This window comes from Anneissia japonica, unplaced genomic scaffold, assembly GCF_011630105.1.
Source record: "Anneissia japonica isolate Jap-2015-1 unplaced genomic scaffold, ASM1163010v1 scaffold287991_len637273_cov151, whole genome shotgun sequence".
NCBI classification, from domain to species: domain Eukaryota; kingdom Metazoa; phylum Echinodermata; class Crinoidea; order Comatulida; family Comatulidae; genus Anneissia; species Anneissia japonica.
Genome location: NW_022692547.1, coordinates 473,157 through 490,765, shown reverse-complemented (window position 1 = coordinate 490,765; position 17,609 = coordinate 473,157). Strand labels below are relative to the sequence as shown.

The window sequence follows — 17,609 nt, the reverse complement described above, 5'->3', positions numbered from 1 at the left end:
AGAATGCAATAGACAGAATAATAGATAACAACAATAAAAGCGAGAATACTTTTTACACAAGTTTTTATTTAAAAGAAGCAACCAACATATCCACTACGACATAATGATTGAGAGACAACGTACGACTTCTACTGGATATAAAAAATACATAAAAACCAATAATTTATTATTATTATTAATAACTAAAAAGCAATCAGATATCACTAAAGCTCTGTCCAAACTTCCAAATTTTGTTTGATCCAAAAACTCTTGCATGCCCATTTATAGTCATAATGCGCCTATATATGGTCATGATGTGATATGATGTCATCATGACCATATATAGGGATGTCAATTTTTTTGTCAAACAAAATTTCATAGTCTAAACAGGGCTTATATACTGCTTTAAGCCAAGCACACACTGCACTTGATGGCCGTCGGCCAACGCGATTCTATAAAGAACGCAATACGACGAAGAATGCGCAAAGGATCGTTTTTCTTATGAAGATCCGTTCAGACTGCCACCGACAATCAGCAGACGGCTTTGCGTCGTCTAGCGCTCCCAGGGAGCAGATTTGGATTCATCGTGCGACGATTGTAGGACGCAGTAATTGCCCATCTTTAGATTGATATAAATGAATCACATATTGCCATAAATTGCAAACATTCTTTGGTTTTAGGGCCTGTTTTTGCTGAGCAAAAAAACACATGTTTTTAAACGGTTATTAAAAAACATGTATTTTTTTATTATTCTATGAAAATACTAATCAATGATTCAACTTAAATTTAAATAAATAATTTAATTATACCATACGTACCTCAGCTGCAAAGCCTTCAACTAAAATAGCCACTAGTAAGTTGAAGAGGACGTAGTTACCAAAGGTCATTAGGGCAATAAAATAAAGGGCGGCCCACGATGTGGTTTTCGACATGCCGTTGTAAAGAACAATGTTCCAGTCCTCTTGGGTAAGGATCTGAAATAAAATAATATTGATACATCAAGGGAGCAGCTTAGCTCAGTCGGCTAACCTGGTGGTAGCCATCATGTGTGTGTTGAACCGTGGAGATATCTAAGTCCCCGGTCCAATTCCCATCGCTGCCTCTCCTTGTGTTTCAGCTGTAGGGCTAAAAAACAAGTTACAATAGCGCACTGTCTTTCGGATGAGACATTTAAGCTGTTGGTCCTGTGTGAATTAATGGCCCATGTGCACGTTAAAGAACGCAGTACACTCTTTGGAAAAGAGTAGGGGATGGTCTCCCGGTGTACTGCCCAATTACCACCAGCAGGACCCCACTGGAAATTAGTTTACTTCTACACTTTTGTGGGCTATCCTTGGTGTTTACACTGAATAAATCCAATCCAATCCATTGGTAAAAATAAATTGGATTGATAAATAATAAACATTAATTTAAAAAATTTGTTTCTTCTTGAATTATAAATAATCACTTAGTTATAAGCTTCATCCCCAGGCAAAAAGAAATTCTAAATATAAGTCATAAATTGAATCACCAACATTATAAGAATTTTCTTTTATTCTTAGTGACAAACATAAACAAATAGGAAAGATATATTTTATAAGTTAAGTAACATATTTAATTTTTAATAAACCTTACAATGTGTTGGAGAATGCGCCCTCTATACTATTTAATCTTAAATGACCTGTATGTAAATTATTACAACAGTAGTATAAAATGAAATGCATGCCTTCTTGGGCATCACAGTGATCATGAGGCACTATAAATTTTCATCAGGCTTTTGTGAGTTTGAGTCTTTTGTAAGTTTAACCAGGCTTTTGTGAGTTTTTAGTTTGTGAATTTAACCAGGCTTTTATGAATTTAACCAGGTTAAAGTTTGTGAGTTCAACCAGGCTGTTTGTGAGAACTGGGCTGTTGTGAGTTTAACCAAGCTTTTTGAATTTAACCAGGATAAGTTTGTGAGTTTAACTAGGCTAAGTTAGTGAGTTTATCCAGGCTTTTGTGAGATTAACAAGGCTAAGTTTGTAAGTTTCAAGGGTGTTTAATGAGATTTAATCTCATTAAACATCATAATCAGGTTAAGTTTGTGAGTTTAACTAGGGTGTTTGTGAGAACACCCTCTTTGTGAACTTAACCAGGCTGTTTGAGTTTAGCCGGGCCATTTAACCAGGCTTTTGTGTGCTATTCAAGCTCTGTGTGTTTTGTTGATATATATATAGTATATGCAGCGAGTTTCGTTAAGTGAATGTATGTATACTTGTTGATGAAAGAAAACAAAATAAATAGCTTCATTGGAAAATCTGTCAAAATTCTGTCACATAATGCAAAAATTTTTTGCCACTTACTTGGAAGACAGTTACAATTGCCCACAGCAGCGAATCAAAGTTCTTGCGGTCGCATTCCATTGATCCATCGGGAAGATCGTTACAAAATTTACAGCCAAACAAATGCATTCCTAGAATACTGCAAGAAAATATATAAATATATTTTTATACATTTTTTTTTAAAAATGCACCCTTTGGCACTTTAGGAAATGAATGAATCCCTATATAATGTAGAAAAAGCCATATACATGCTTTAGTAAGTTACTGCAAAAAATATGAATACCACTAAAATCTTCGTTCATTATACTGTGTGAATCTGACACAATATGAGTGCGCTAAACTGCGAAAATCTGCCATACTGTGTGTATCTTCTAGTTATTTTTATATCCATATTGTATTTTCCTCTCACTGTTAAATCTTATCCAAGAAAATTTTATAAATTGAACAAAACTTTAAATTGCGCATGTTGAGTCCTATACTAATGTGTAGAGCATATTATTATTTGCTACTATAATGAGATAATGCCCATTAGATGTACCGTACTCGCATGAATAAGCGCCCGGGCGCTTACAATATTTTTTGCACTTTCTCAGGGGCGCTTATTCAAACAGGGCGCTTTTTTAAACAGGGCGCTTATGAAAACAAGGTATGAAAACAAAGTGGAAATTGGGGGGGGGGGGGCGCTTATGAAATAGATGAAAATCGAGGGGTTCTTATGGGAACTTAATAAATTCAAGAGGCACTTTTTGAATGAAAAATTATTATATAAGAACATTACGAATGGTGGTGCGGCAGAAAAGATAATCCTCCCAAGAACATGGCACATGACAAGAATGCTGTGAATATTAACATAACAGCGGAATAGCAGATGCAATTAGTGGTGGTGGGTAATTGTTAGCTTGTTGGCCATCGGCCGATAGAGACTAGAAGGATCTCAGGATCATTGCAGGTTTTCTTGAAAACTTAGATGAGAATGTGCTAAAGGTGCAAACTGTCAGAAAAAGAAAAAGAGGAGTTGGACTAGGCCTAGGCAAATATATAAGAAGAGAAAAGTTGGAAATATATACTGTCTGTCCAGGGATCGGTGAAAAATTTCCTCATTTTTGATATTAACCTAAGAAGAATGGTATTCCACTCTGCAGTTCAAATCATGCCAACAACCACAGTCCCAGGATTGATTGGATTACTGACTTGCTAAAAAAAAATCTTATATTATTGAGGGGGCGCGTAAGGAAATTTTTGCGTTAGGATGGGCGCTTATCTGAGAGGGGCGCTTCTTCAAACATTCCTCATAAAAAAAACTGGTCTAGAAAAACCATATGAGAATTTCTAACTCTCCAAGTGGCACCTATCTCAATTATAGCCTGGTCTAACTCTGCATTACCACACACTGATACACATGCCATTTCTCTCATGCTTATCCTGCTTTACGTAAGAGACTTCCTCGTTAATTGCACTAAATCATCTACTCTTTACCACATCCACGGTTTCAATATCAATTAGTCTGATTTATAGGCATTAACAGCACTGAAATACCCTGGCAGGTTTGCAGGTTACACTGAGTGTCTTTGGCATGAAATATATACCTGTAATCGTGTCGGCACGTGTAGATGCTATAAAGAGAAATATATGGCTCGGTAATTGTTTCCGCGCAAATATCATTAATCTACAGTAGCACCTTGGTGTAAACCGCTATGAAAATAAAATCTATGTAGGAAGGGGCAGATCTAGAATTTTTCAAACAGGGGCAAAACATTTTCAGAATAGATAGTAGTGCTAATTTCAATACATAACATTAATACACAATGAAATTATAAAATTTCAAAGCAGGAGGAATGCCCCTCCCCCCCCCCCCTTCCTTTCTGGATCTGCACCTGGTGGAAAAAATTATATTTTATAAAATGTATTTTTTCTCATGGAAAGCAAAAAACAATACTTAATAGGATTTTTAAAAAATATATGGCCAAATAAAATTAATTGCTTGTTGCAGTTCCTGCCCTTACCAAATTCATGAAACAATTACTATTCGCTATTAAAAAAAAAATCAATCTTTTTTCCATGGAAAATAAAATTAATCACAATTGAAAGATTGTCGCCAAATCCTAGGCAGAGGTGGAATTATAAATTGAAGTATACATTACAAAGACTCGTTTTGGCTTTTTTTTCTTTCATAAATTTATTTATTTACCAGAATATCAAAACCCGGACGTGAAACAATTAATTTTCTTTGGCCTAATTCCACTAATGCATAATAATTTATAAAAATGTTAAATCTAAAGAAACAATTTTAATAAACCCACAAATGATATAATTAAGGAATTTAAACATACAATAAGACATAAATAACAATACACTTTGTTCTCTACAAACCTAAAAATAAAGATAAATAATGCCAGGAGTGTGAAAAACGTAGCGACGTTATCCATCGTCTTGAGCATAATGAGCAGTTGACGACGTAGTGCCGGCATGAACCGCACCAGTTTGAGGATTCGGAGTAACCGGAATGTCCGTAGCACGGTAAGACCGCCCTGGCCATTCTGAGCAATTTCAACCACACTGAAAGAGTAAAGAAACATATTTAATGCCATCAGTTTTATATATAATGCATCATGAGAACAGAGGGTATGTGATTCACATTTCTTTCATCATTGGATCAAACACCAATATAACATGGGGTCGCAAGTGTCCCGAATGTTGCGAAGTCTCCCGAATATTTGCACGACCTCCCGCACTCCAGCAAGCAACCAAAAATCTCCCAGAAATTAACCCATCTCCGAAAAAATTCATAATGTGCATGTTTTCACTGCTTTATTATCAATTTTATCACAGAAGTCAGTGCCGATGGGTAATAATTTGTGAAGCAAAAAAAAATTAAATGTGTTAAGAAAGCTCATTAACCAGATCAGTGGTGGATTCAAGGTGGGAGGGGGTAGAAAAGAAAATTATACATAAGCCTGAGAGGGCAATTCCTGTCATCTAGAGGTGCCATAATCATTAATTTTCCTACCTCAGCTCCAACTATGGTGGGGCCGAGGTGGTAGACCCTCCAACTGTGAAAGTCCCTCCCTACTCCCTAACTGAAATAAAAAATTGATTTAATGAATTAAAGAGAAAATAAATAATTAAAACTAACATAAATAAAAAATATCTTGAAAAAAACAGATTTATAAAAAATAAATAATTTACTTTACAAAAAAACAAAGCAAAATCAAGGTTTTGCTTTGTTTTTTAGCTCCGATGAGGGGCTCTAGAAACACTTGGTTGATTGATAAATATATGCTTTTTAGAACTACTGCCTCTATTATACTGCCCTCATGAGGCGGATTGATCAATAATTTATTGAGCAATAGATCTTTTTTAGTTCTACTGCCTTTATTATACTGAACTCATGAGGAGCTCTAGAAATACTCGGCTGATTAATAGTTGATTATTACAGATCTTCTTTAGCTCCACTGCCTCTATTATACTGCCCTCATCGGAGCTTTCAAAATTACGAGAACTTGTTTTTTGTGAGTACAGTAATATATACTCCTGTGGAGAGCCAAGAAAACGGTAAACTGCCTGAATCACAACCACTGCCATAGTTACCGTATGTAATCATCATGATATCAAATGAAAACATTATTAACTTTTTCCACACAGTTCAAACACATTAAAGTTGTAATAATTAAACAAACATTTAAAAAAACATTGAATTGAAGCTCATTCAAAAGGATCGATAGTTAATTAAAGGTAAAATAGAATTTTGAAAGTAAATTGATAGCAAACCAATCTATATTATTCACTTATGTTCTTTTCTATCAATCATATAAAATCCGATGTTTGTATTCTGCTTCATTCTTCATTCACTGGACAATAATTTCAATCTTTAAATTATGAAACAACATGTATCTGTAAAACATTACTCATATAACCATCAATAATTTTTTTCTAAACATTTTTGGTTCAACAATCTCAGTACACACGGCATAAATTATTTATTACGTCCTTGATAGGGGTATGAATGATATGATGATTATGGTTATCATATCTGAAACATCATCTCCTAATTAAGCTGACAGAACATTCCAGAAAGCTAAAAGTTTGTACCAACTGAATAATCAATCAAGCATTCGCCTCTTCTTGTTAACATTGTTCTTCACTTCTGTGACGCATCTCCTTATAACAACATTCATTCACTGAAACATTTTTTTTATTCTTTAGCTAATTAGTAATCTTGCCAAGTATACAGTAAAACAAAACAAAACCCTTGATTTAATGCTCTATAAATATTCGAGTCTAAATAAGAATCTCTGAGGGTTCAGTGATAATTATTATCACCTATATCCATATAATTACACTTACTCAAGGCATACAGACACAATGCAAAACTGGTGCACTCAATAAAAGTCTAGGATTCAAAACGATCTCAAAACAACAATACTATATAATGATGATAATAATATGTTGTAATTAAATGTTGAGTTAAGTTATTAAAACGTCTTTGAAAATTAGAAGAGCATTCCATAAGAGGTCAAAAAGTCATTCACTGAAACATTTTTTTTATTCTTTAGCTAATTAGTAATCTTGCCAAGTATACAGTAAAACAAAACAAAACCCCTGATTTAATGCTCTATAAATATTCGAGTCTAAATAAGAATCTCTGAGGGTTCAGTGATAATTATTATCACCTATATCCATATAATTACACTTACTCAAGGCATACAGACACAATGCAAAACTGGTGCACTCAATAAAAGTCTAGGATTCAAAACGATCTCAAAACAACAATACTATATAATGATGATAATAATATGTTGTAATTAAATGTTGAGTTAAGTTATTAAAACGTCTTTGAAAATTAGAAGAGCATTCCATAAGAGGCCAAAAAGTCTTATTTCCACCGGGGGTCCTTCTAGTGTTGATTTCATGATGTCACCATATGTGTGATGATGTCATCTAACATGCCTTATTAAAATGATGTCATTTCACAATTGCTGTTCATGACATGATGTCATCATATGTATGATTTCATGATGTCATCATATGTGTGATTTCATGATGTCATCACATGTGTGATGATGTCATCTAACATGCCTTATTAAAATGATTTCATTTCACAATTGCTGTTTATGACATGATGTCATCATATGTATGATTTCATGATGTCATCATATGTGTGATTTCATGATGTCATCACATGTGTGATGATGTCATCTAACATGCCTTATTAAAATGATGTCATTTCACAATTGCTGTTTATGACATGATGTCATCATATGTATGATTTCATGATGTCATCATGTGTGATTTCATGATGTCATCACATGTGTGATAATGTCATCTAACATGCCTTATTAAAATGATGTCATTTCACAATTGCTGTTTATGACATGATGTCATCATATGTATGATGTCATGATGTCATCATGTGTGATTTCATGATGTCATCACATGTGTGATGATGTCATCTAACATGCATTATTAAGGTGATGTCATTTCACAATCGCTGTTTATAATATGATATCACTTGTAGTAGTCATATCTCACAAGTTGTCTTGTTATAAGTGATGTTATCTCACAAATGATGTCACCTCTTTAAGAATTGAGTACAACCATGGAGGAAATATATTATTATATTTCCTCCATGGTACAACAGAGAGTGTAGTGTTATATATATCCTCCATGATTAGAAGGAGTTGAGCTACTTTCCTTTTTTGGACCACAATGGAAATACATGTGCCAGTTTGGTACCTTTATTGTGTATCTATTCTTTTTTATATTATTTTTCTATTCAGAATAATAAAATAGAAATTTACACACACAAAAAATTTGTTTTAATTTTTTTTTGAACCATTAAGACTATCTGCAGTATTGGTGGTCTATCTATCATCAGCTGCCCATCAAAGCTCGTCCTTCCGTTTTCGGCTGTCAAGAATTAATAAATCATCGCAACATCGGGATAAGTAATGTACCTGGCCTTCGAAATACCTCAAGTATCTGATGAATGTACCCTTAGCTGTAAATATCTTAATATAGCTGCCAACATTCATCATACAACATGATCCCATTACATTAAAAACATCAGTTGATGTTGATACATTTACGGTATATTAAGTGAAGTTATATGCAAATATGCAAGATGCTATATTTAGAAACGCATCAAACTTTTTTACTCTTACCTGATAATAACTATTGTACCGTCAAACACGTTGAAACCGTTGCTAACGTAACCAATCACACCGTACGCTAATATTTTGAGTATCATCTCCAGGCCGAATATACTAGTGAAGATTAGGTTGCTAATCTCAATGGCTTGTGTTAATTCTTCAGGCTAAATGCAAAAAAAAAAAGAAGGAATTGACACCATTTCAAAATTAATTAGAGAATTTAAATGAAAAAAACAACCAATGACATCAGGTTGATAAAAAGAATTATTTGAAGAGTCAATGACATCCCGATCAACTCCCCAGGCTCCAAGAAAAAAATGTTACACTTGCATCTTAATGTGAACACGAATGTCTGTATAAGAAAATATCATCATCAATCATAAAATGAATTCATCAATTAGGTTTGAACTCAGTTTGAACTTGTAAAGTGAAATATAAATGAAAACACCTATGAAATACATAAAATCAATTTTTAAAATTTCCTAGGCTACATAAAAAAAATATAACTGTTTATTATACATATCAATATTTTATGTTTCTTTTATTAGAATCAATAGATATTTGCGATTCACTTGTACTCTGTCCATAACTTTTTGTTTGATGAAACATTGTATAGGATGCTATTAGATATGTGTTATGTTTAATATGACGTAGCATGTGAAGGATGCTACAACTACGGTATGTCACACTTACTTTAACGTAGCCTTGTAAAGGATGCTACGATTCTGACATGTATACTATGATATACTGTGTGAATGTTACAATTGTGTTATGTTTATATTTTTGTAGCAATGTATTAATTATGCCATATCATGTTCACTTTGATGTAGCATTTATGAAGAATGCTACGATTAGATTATGTTTACATTGACAAAGCATTGGGAAGGATGCTAAAATATTGTGTCATGTTTATATTGATGTACTGTAGCAATAAATAGTATATATATGCTATGCTACAACTATGTCAAATTTACTTTAATGTAGCACTGTAAAGGATTCTACGATTCTGTCATGTATACTCTGATACACTGTGTGAATGCTACAATTGTGTTATGTTTATATTTTTGTAGCAATGTATTATGCCCTATCATGTTTACTTTGATGTAGCATTTATGAAGAATGCTACGATCAGATCATGCTTATTTTGATAAAGCACTACTGGAAAGGATGCTACAATTGAGTGATGTTTATATCAATGTAGCAATTTGTAGTATATTATATGCTACCATTACGTCATGTTCACTGTGATATAGCATTACAATTAATATGCTTACTCTGATGTAGCAGTGTATAGGATGCTACAATTGTGTCATGTTTACTTTGATGTTGCATTTAGTAAGATGCTATGGTAGTGTCTAATTATTAACTTAAATTCAGCATTTGTGCAGGATAATAAAATGCATTCTACTTTAATTGGAAATTGCAATCCAATGTCAAAATGAGCATTTAGAGACCTCTGCATTAACAAATACATGGAGTATAAGAACACACTTTTTAAAGGAACCTTTAATAATTGTGAACATATTCAATTATTATACTTCTCATTTTGAAAATTAAAAATATAACCTCGCTCTATACATCTTTCATCAATGTTTTTGCATTACCAGACAGTGTTTTATGCAGTCTGATTAAAATATTCTATTAGAACCATTTCCCAAACTGGCTATAAAAGACAACATAACCATTGATATTCATATTTATAATCACCATCATTATGGCAATATATAATTATTTTGAGAAGGAAAGCTATAAACAGCCACAACGCCTTTAGGTCCAATTTGGAACCCTTTCAAAAGGTCTTCCTAATAATAGCAAAACACTGCAAGTCATTTTCTTATTAGGATCCTTCTATCTACTATAATAGCTGGATTACTCATCGGCCAATCATTGTACAGAAATAAGTTAAGCCACCAACGTCATGTTGGGGGAGGGGGTGGCCTACGTGACCAGTTCAGGCAAGTTCCTTTTGGCATTTGTTTGAATTATTGTTAACAATAACGATTCTTACAATATTTTTAACACTAAACTTAAATTTAACTTAAGGATTTTTTTCAAATCATTAAACTAATCAATGCGACATTTTATGCAGTTCACAAAAGCGCAAGCAAATTCGCGTTGTAAAAGTGACGTCAGTCATTAACAAGGCAATTAACTTCGCTTGCACTTTTTTAAACTGCATAAACAGTCGCATCGAGTTGTTAAGTAATAATCATTATTTTAAATTTATTATTTATTATTTAAAAGTATTGCAAGAATGGTGATTTTTAACAATAATTTTGAAAATGTGAAAAAAAATTTATCTAAACTGGTACGTCACTTAGGCCCATAAACATGGTGTTGGTGGCTTCGTTAAAACCAGCCAATGAGCAATCCAGCTTTCAGAAGAGATCAGTTGAATTTGTCCATTTTCATGGAATGCTCATAAAATTTAGATTTTTTTAAAATCAGTTTTTAATAAAAAAAAAAATAATTTAAGATGAAATTGCTCATGTCATGTCACTAATGTAACTTTAAGTTCTGTTTACACTATATTTCTTTGACACAACACTGCTGTATGTCCATATATGGTCATGATGTACCTATATAAAACCGAAAGGTCCACTGATTAATCTCAGATAAGAAAGTATAATACATACTCCAAGTATTGAAATACACGCCATCGTGTTGGGATTCAATATTTCGACATTAATTATGTCATCATCAGGAATATATGTACCTATATATGGTCATGATGTGCCTATATATGGTCATGTGATGTCATCATGACCATATTTAGGTATTTTCTCTCTGTGTATCATTTATAATTGTTAATGTCAACTGTTAGCCTGCATTAAAATTTTCCTTTCTTTATTTTTTTCTTTTAAATTTTTAAAAATCTACTTTTAATTTTTCTCAGTACAGTTGGTCACATCAAACTGGCATCCAGAATTACATAAAATACAAGACAAATAAATGAAAAGTCTACTGTCATATATTCATCTAATCATAAACAAAATATATAAATAAAACAAAATAAAATATAATTATATACAGTATAGCTCTATTAATGGTAATGAACACTATGAAGTTCATAGAGTACCACAGTCGTGTCGTCACAACGCCAGGTGGCGCTCTCTGTTGTCAACAGACGTTGGTCACCGTTCATTACGCCTGAACGACTTCATAGGCTTTCTGGAATAGGCATTTTAAAATCTAAATATTTTACCATTAAAATGTACTAAAAAACACAAAAGCTCGCATTATATTAGTTATCGAACACACATTTAATCATCAATTAAAATTTACAAAGAAAAAGTAAGATACAACATCTTAATAATTACGTTAGAAATTGGGATCAATGGTTCGTCAGTGGGGAAAATGGCGTTCGGTTGAACATTTTTTGCAACGATAGCAACGGAGTGGTATCACATGGTTTCATGATATAACACCGTAGTACTCAATGGAATATAGTCTCTACATATCACCTCATCATGATCAGATCATTATCATCATGATCATCTGGATCTGGACCGCTGGGGTATATGCACCAGGGGGTACGTCTCTCGGTGTGTACACAATACATCAAACCAGACCAAACAATACCATTTAGTGCAATATTAAAACCACATAGCAATTACCAATCAAAACAGTTTGACAACAACATCAACTTTTTTCTTTTTAGTACATGACAATCGACTGCTTCATCGAATTGAAGCCAATAACTTGACAGCAACGATAATTGTACCATCATTTATGTTTGTCCAAAGTGCAGATTTTAAAATAGGTAATGATTTAGCTTTGTTTAATATTCTCTGGCAATAGATTCCATGCCATTATAGTGCGTGGAAAAAAAGAAAATTTATATTTGTCACTTGAGCATCTTATATCAATAAGGTTAAAATTACTGAGGGATGGAATTGAATTGAATTATTACCGTATTGTGTATGTACTAAATATGGCAGACACATGACTTATGAATGCTTCACATCAACATAACATCATAAAGCCAGTTGAAATCCCAAGCGGACGTTTCCTACGTTAAATTTACATCTTCCAGACAATACTCATGGCAGATAAGGACAAGCTATAGACAACAACAGCTAAGTTTATTTAGCATGGCCTAAGACAGATTGCAGTGGAATAAATGCCAACAATGCGTGAAAAAACACATTAAACACAAATGATGATGTTGATGGTTTAATATTTATTTTCTATCCCGTGTGTTATTTCGAGACATAATGAAAATAAATAACTAAATTTAGCCATTCCGTCTAATAATTAATTTGTGACAAGATCGTTGAATGTAAATAACAAAATCTCGAAGGGCACTGATCCTGATCATTAGCACAGTCAGCAATACTGTTATAACATCAAACATTGCTTTGAAGAATGTGCATAGTGAAATTCATATATCTTCATTTGCCAACGGACGCGTACATTTTAACGCCAAAGTGTGTAGCAGATTCAGGCACAACAAGCAATATTGGAGGATGAACAGCATGTTATTCATCATATTTATATTTAAATTTAATGTGGACTTGTTTTTCTGAGAAAGACAAACGCTATCATGAATAATAAATTATTCATAAGTCTTGAATCATCATCTTTCTTAATATCATTCCGACTATTGTTTTTAAGGCTTTTAAATTTCTAATAATGTCGATTAACAAATTTAAAAGAAACTAATTTAAATTAATCATACTATACATCTTTATTTCTTTTTAAAATGTTATTCTCCCCACATCACTGTTATACACTTTTCAATGAACTAACATTTACTTTTTATAATTATGTTTTAGTTTGAGTAATTTGGGGTGGGGGAAATCAAATATAGAAATACACATATGCAAGTTTAATGGTTGTAAATATTATGTATAGGTAAAGATTGTAAACTGATAATAAAAATACTATAATAAAAATGTCAAATTATTGTATTAATCAATCAATCATTGTTAGGACAAGGTCAAGGTCTTGTTTTTTACCTTGGAGCATAAAAAAAAATAATAGAATTACACACATACATGTGTTGTCCTGCATTCAAGAACATGACAGAGGTATGCAGATACTATAGTTAAATTGGTTTTAGTTAATTCCAGGAGTCGGATCAGTAAACGATTTGCGGAACAGGTAGATCTTAAGGTTCAATTTCAAGGTGTTAACACTACAGGTGTAAAATAAGTGAATGACGATTTGCCATACGTACATTGCTCCCCTACGTCACTTTATTCCTTATTCGTTTTCTTTAAATTTTATTCTCATACCATACCATAACACTGATAAACTGTAAAAAATATCTCAATCTTTATTACAATAAAGCCATTACAATTTAACTTCAATTTACTTTATTTCAACATTATATTCACCAGCAAATTTTCAATTATAAGATGTATTCAAAGTACATGTAACATCCATAAAGAAAAAATCCTTTCTTAAATGCATATAAAAAATATACAACACATAACGACACAGGTTATCAAAGACAGATGGATATTTGCACACCAGATGTCAAAAAGGATGGAAATGACATTGTTTCACCTGAGCAAACAGTCTCTTGGCGAGAATTGTAATTTTTATGCCATTCAATTTGCAGTAGGCCTATAATGTCTTTGTGAGGATTCAATCAAAATCCTCATTAGAAAATTGCTGGATCACGATGTTGAATTAATATCGATTGAAACCAATTTATCTCGTGTGTAAAGTAACAAAGGAATGACCACGTAATCTACATGTCGTACAGCATAAAGTGGATGCTATAATGGGTGCTTTGGTTTCATTTCATTTCAGCATTTCCCATAGTTCACCCATCTGGAGTGGATAAAATAATACTTTCACCATTTTTCTTTCTGTACGCTTATATTTGAAGTACTGTACCTACATTATCATCATCAAAATCAATAATTTTTTGCCTTATCTACAAGGGTTGAGCACTCTCCCTAACTTCGGAACCCCTGGCACCTAGCAATTGGGAATGGACACAACTCCAAAGACATCCCAAATCCTATAATCCTTTTCCTTCACATCACATTATCTTTGCCTACTCCTTACTTAAACATTTTCACTTTCTGCCTTTCTTCTTCCCTCATGCTTAATCAAATTTCAATACTCTGCTTGATATGAAATCTATTCTGAAGAAAGGTTTTTCTCCAAATTAAAGACTGGTTTAGGACTGTGGCTTCCATGGTCTTTGGCAGGTTTGTTCTCTAATTAGAATAAAATTTGGGACTACAGAAGAGTGGTCTTTAATTGAAGGTGGTCATTAATTAGAGGAGTCTTTAATTGTAAAGAGATATGTATCATAATCTGGGGGAACAACCCAGGAGATGTACATCCATTACCACTTGTATGAGCAATACTAGGATCTTCATTGGTCCCCAAGAATATCTCTCCTGACGATTCGCTAAGGTGTGTATCCAAGTTTCCAATCAATTTATGAGTTGATATAGAATCTGGTAACGGCCTGGAGGAATATATCTCTCAAAACAGCTGGAATTTATGCAGTTCGTTCACCTTTGGATAAACAACCACTTCAACCACAATCACTTTCACTGGAACATCACTAATCGATGGCTGTTTAATTAATAGTCCCATGGTTGGATAGTACGGCTGGTCATACGGCCCCCCCCCTCACTCCTTTTGGAGAGGTAAAAAAAGGAAAAAAAAAAGAAAAAAAGAAAGAAAAAACGATAAACCAGAACGCCTCAAATGTTATTTTTGGGCATTTAAAACACAGAAATTTCGCGGGGGCATGCCCCAGACCTCCTGTTTCAGTGTTGTCTCGATCGGCCCAAATTTTGGCCCCCCTCCTTTCGGCCCCCCTTTTGGACATCTCTGGATCCGCCCCTGCAATACCTTTTTTAATAAAAACAAATTTACATCTATCATCTAGTATTTGCTTGTCTGCCATATCTGAGTGGTAGCATATAAACCGGAAGTAGCATTAGCATCACTGATTGATGATGACGTGTGACATGTCGAAACGTGTCGTTAATTAGTTTCATATATCACCAGAGTGATTTATCTATGAATTTTGTATTACAGTGTGTAATACAATAACTGAAGAGAGTATTATCAGCGAGTAGACATACATAAGCCTATAAAAAAAATTACATAAAGAAACTTACAATGGTTTGGGTACATCTTCAAGCAGCTAGGGATTTTGGCTGATGCGAAATGCGCAGGATGGTGAAAGCAAGCATATAGAGGTCAGCATATTAGACAGAAAGCAGGGCCGGGGGGGCTAAAAACCACAATTCGTCGAGGAGAAAAACAATTTATATCTATTTTCTACATATTAGTAGACTATAAAATCGATTACATAAACCTGAATGAATGAACTGTCCTGGACTACTTCCAGAACATATTACGTGATGCTCGACCACCCCCACTTTGCTTTCGTCTGGAAATCTCCCTCGTCGGGGACCTCAGGCACCCGTCAGGCAAATCATGGCACCCCCATGTCTTGGCCTATTTTCAAACATGATTTAATGGTCTACTGAACTGTGTATGGATTTTGATAATCAAATAATTAATGAAAGAAACAATTTAATTTTAATAATTTGGGCACACAGTGGAACTAAAGAACAATAAGAAAATAAAATAATAATAAAATAAAATTCAGGGAACATACAAATATGTATATAAAAAATCTAATCTAATAATTACAGGTCTAAAATTGTACTACAGTATAGGTCAACACACAAGACACAATATGTATTCCCTCAAGAATGGTGTGTCAATAATTGCACTAACTGAAAACCATAAGACAATGAAAAAAATCAATTATAGAAAAATAGAAAATATAAGTATAAAGAAATAAAATATATGATAACAACTAGAAGGTTAAAATGAAGCACAGATTCAAATGCATGTCATATTTCACAATAATACAGATATACATCGTCTATGGTTAAGATTATGGGATAATAACTTTCTTAATTTGTATGTGGCGATTTATCCCTGTTGATAGAATAAGATATGATAATAAATAGATAAATTAGGGAAAGAGTAGGGGATTAATTTTTTATTCATTGACCATTCGCTATCATTGCGTATGACCAGCAGTACTATCCAACCATGGGACTATTAAACAGCCATCGATTAGTGATGTTCCAGTGAAAGTGATTGCAGTTGAAGTGGTTGCTTATCCAAAGGTGAACGAACTGCATATTCCAGCTGTTTTGAGAGATATATTCCCCCAGGCCGATTCTATATCAACTCATAAATTGATTGTAAACTTATACACACCTTAGCGAATCGTCAGGAGAGATATTCTTGGGGACCAATGACGATCCAAGTATTGCTCATACAAGGGGCCATGTATGTACATACATTTTAATAAAATGTACATACATTTTAATAAAATATCAATTAATAAATACGAAGTGTACAGACAAGAGTAACTGGTAGAAGCTTACCGGGTAGTTAAAACATGAAGGGACCGTTGTGGAGAAGTATTTACTGTAAAAGTTACTCCACATTACATCATATATACTTTGATTTTGATTTTCTGTGTGTGGTTATAATTTACAGATATTAAAAATAATTAAGAGGTGAAATTAGCAATTCTAATGACAAAAATGCTGACGATATGTTGAGGATAAAAGTGATTGATAATGATATTAATGATGGTAACAATGACATTGATGATATGCTAATAACAATGAAGATAATGACGATGAAGATGATGTTGATAATGTTGATGACAATGATGATTTATATAATGATGACCACGACGATTATCATGATAATGATATTTTGGCTACCAACAACAACAAAATGAATCGTACAACGCAAGGGGAAGAATACGAGTACTACTTGAATAAACAGAAATGCAGGCGTCTTCTGTACGTCATAAATTTGCAAATTCCATTATATAATTCTCTTACTTTAACTCTTAAGATTCTGTGACATTTAACAAAAGTAGATCACTAAATTAATGTTCTGCATATGATGGATAGAGAATGCCAAAATTATCATTTACAACAACATGCAGAATTTCTATTTCATTGTAAGTCGTCATTTGATTCATATATGATAGATCTACATGAAAAATATGGCTGGCATTATTAAGGGAATGATGAATACTACGTATTGCTATCGCCATATGGTGCTGTGCATTACATGAATAAATTGATTATGTATAAACTCTTTTAAATGTTTATGAACAAGTAAGCGAAGAATATTTTTATGAGGTGAAGACTGG

At 33.2% G+C, this 17,609-nt stretch overlaps 1 protein-coding gene across 6 annotated transcripts in view; it reads right to left on the bottom strand.

The window, feature by feature from the left end:
* The window catches only part of LOC117100336 (voltage-dependent T-type calcium channel subunit alpha-1I-like), a 66,944-nt gene that overhangs the window by 38,335 nt on the left and 11,000 nt on the right, over nucleotides 1-17,609 (bottom strand). For all 6 annotated transcript variants that reach the window (XM_033239992.1, XM_033239990.1, XM_033239993.1 and 3 more), the window contains exons 4-7: nucleotides 8,441-8,592; nucleotides 4,650-4,835; nucleotides 2,301-2,418; nucleotides 798-953 (exon numbers count right to left, since the gene is read on the bottom strand). In XM_033239992.1, the coding sequence (XP_033095883.1) occupies nucleotides 798-953; nucleotides 2,301-2,418; nucleotides 4,650-4,835; nucleotides 8,441-8,592 (612 nt within the window). The remainder of the gene's footprint in view (nucleotides 1-797; nucleotides 954-2,300; nucleotides 2,419-4,649; nucleotides 4,836-8,440; nucleotides 8,593-17,609) is intronic.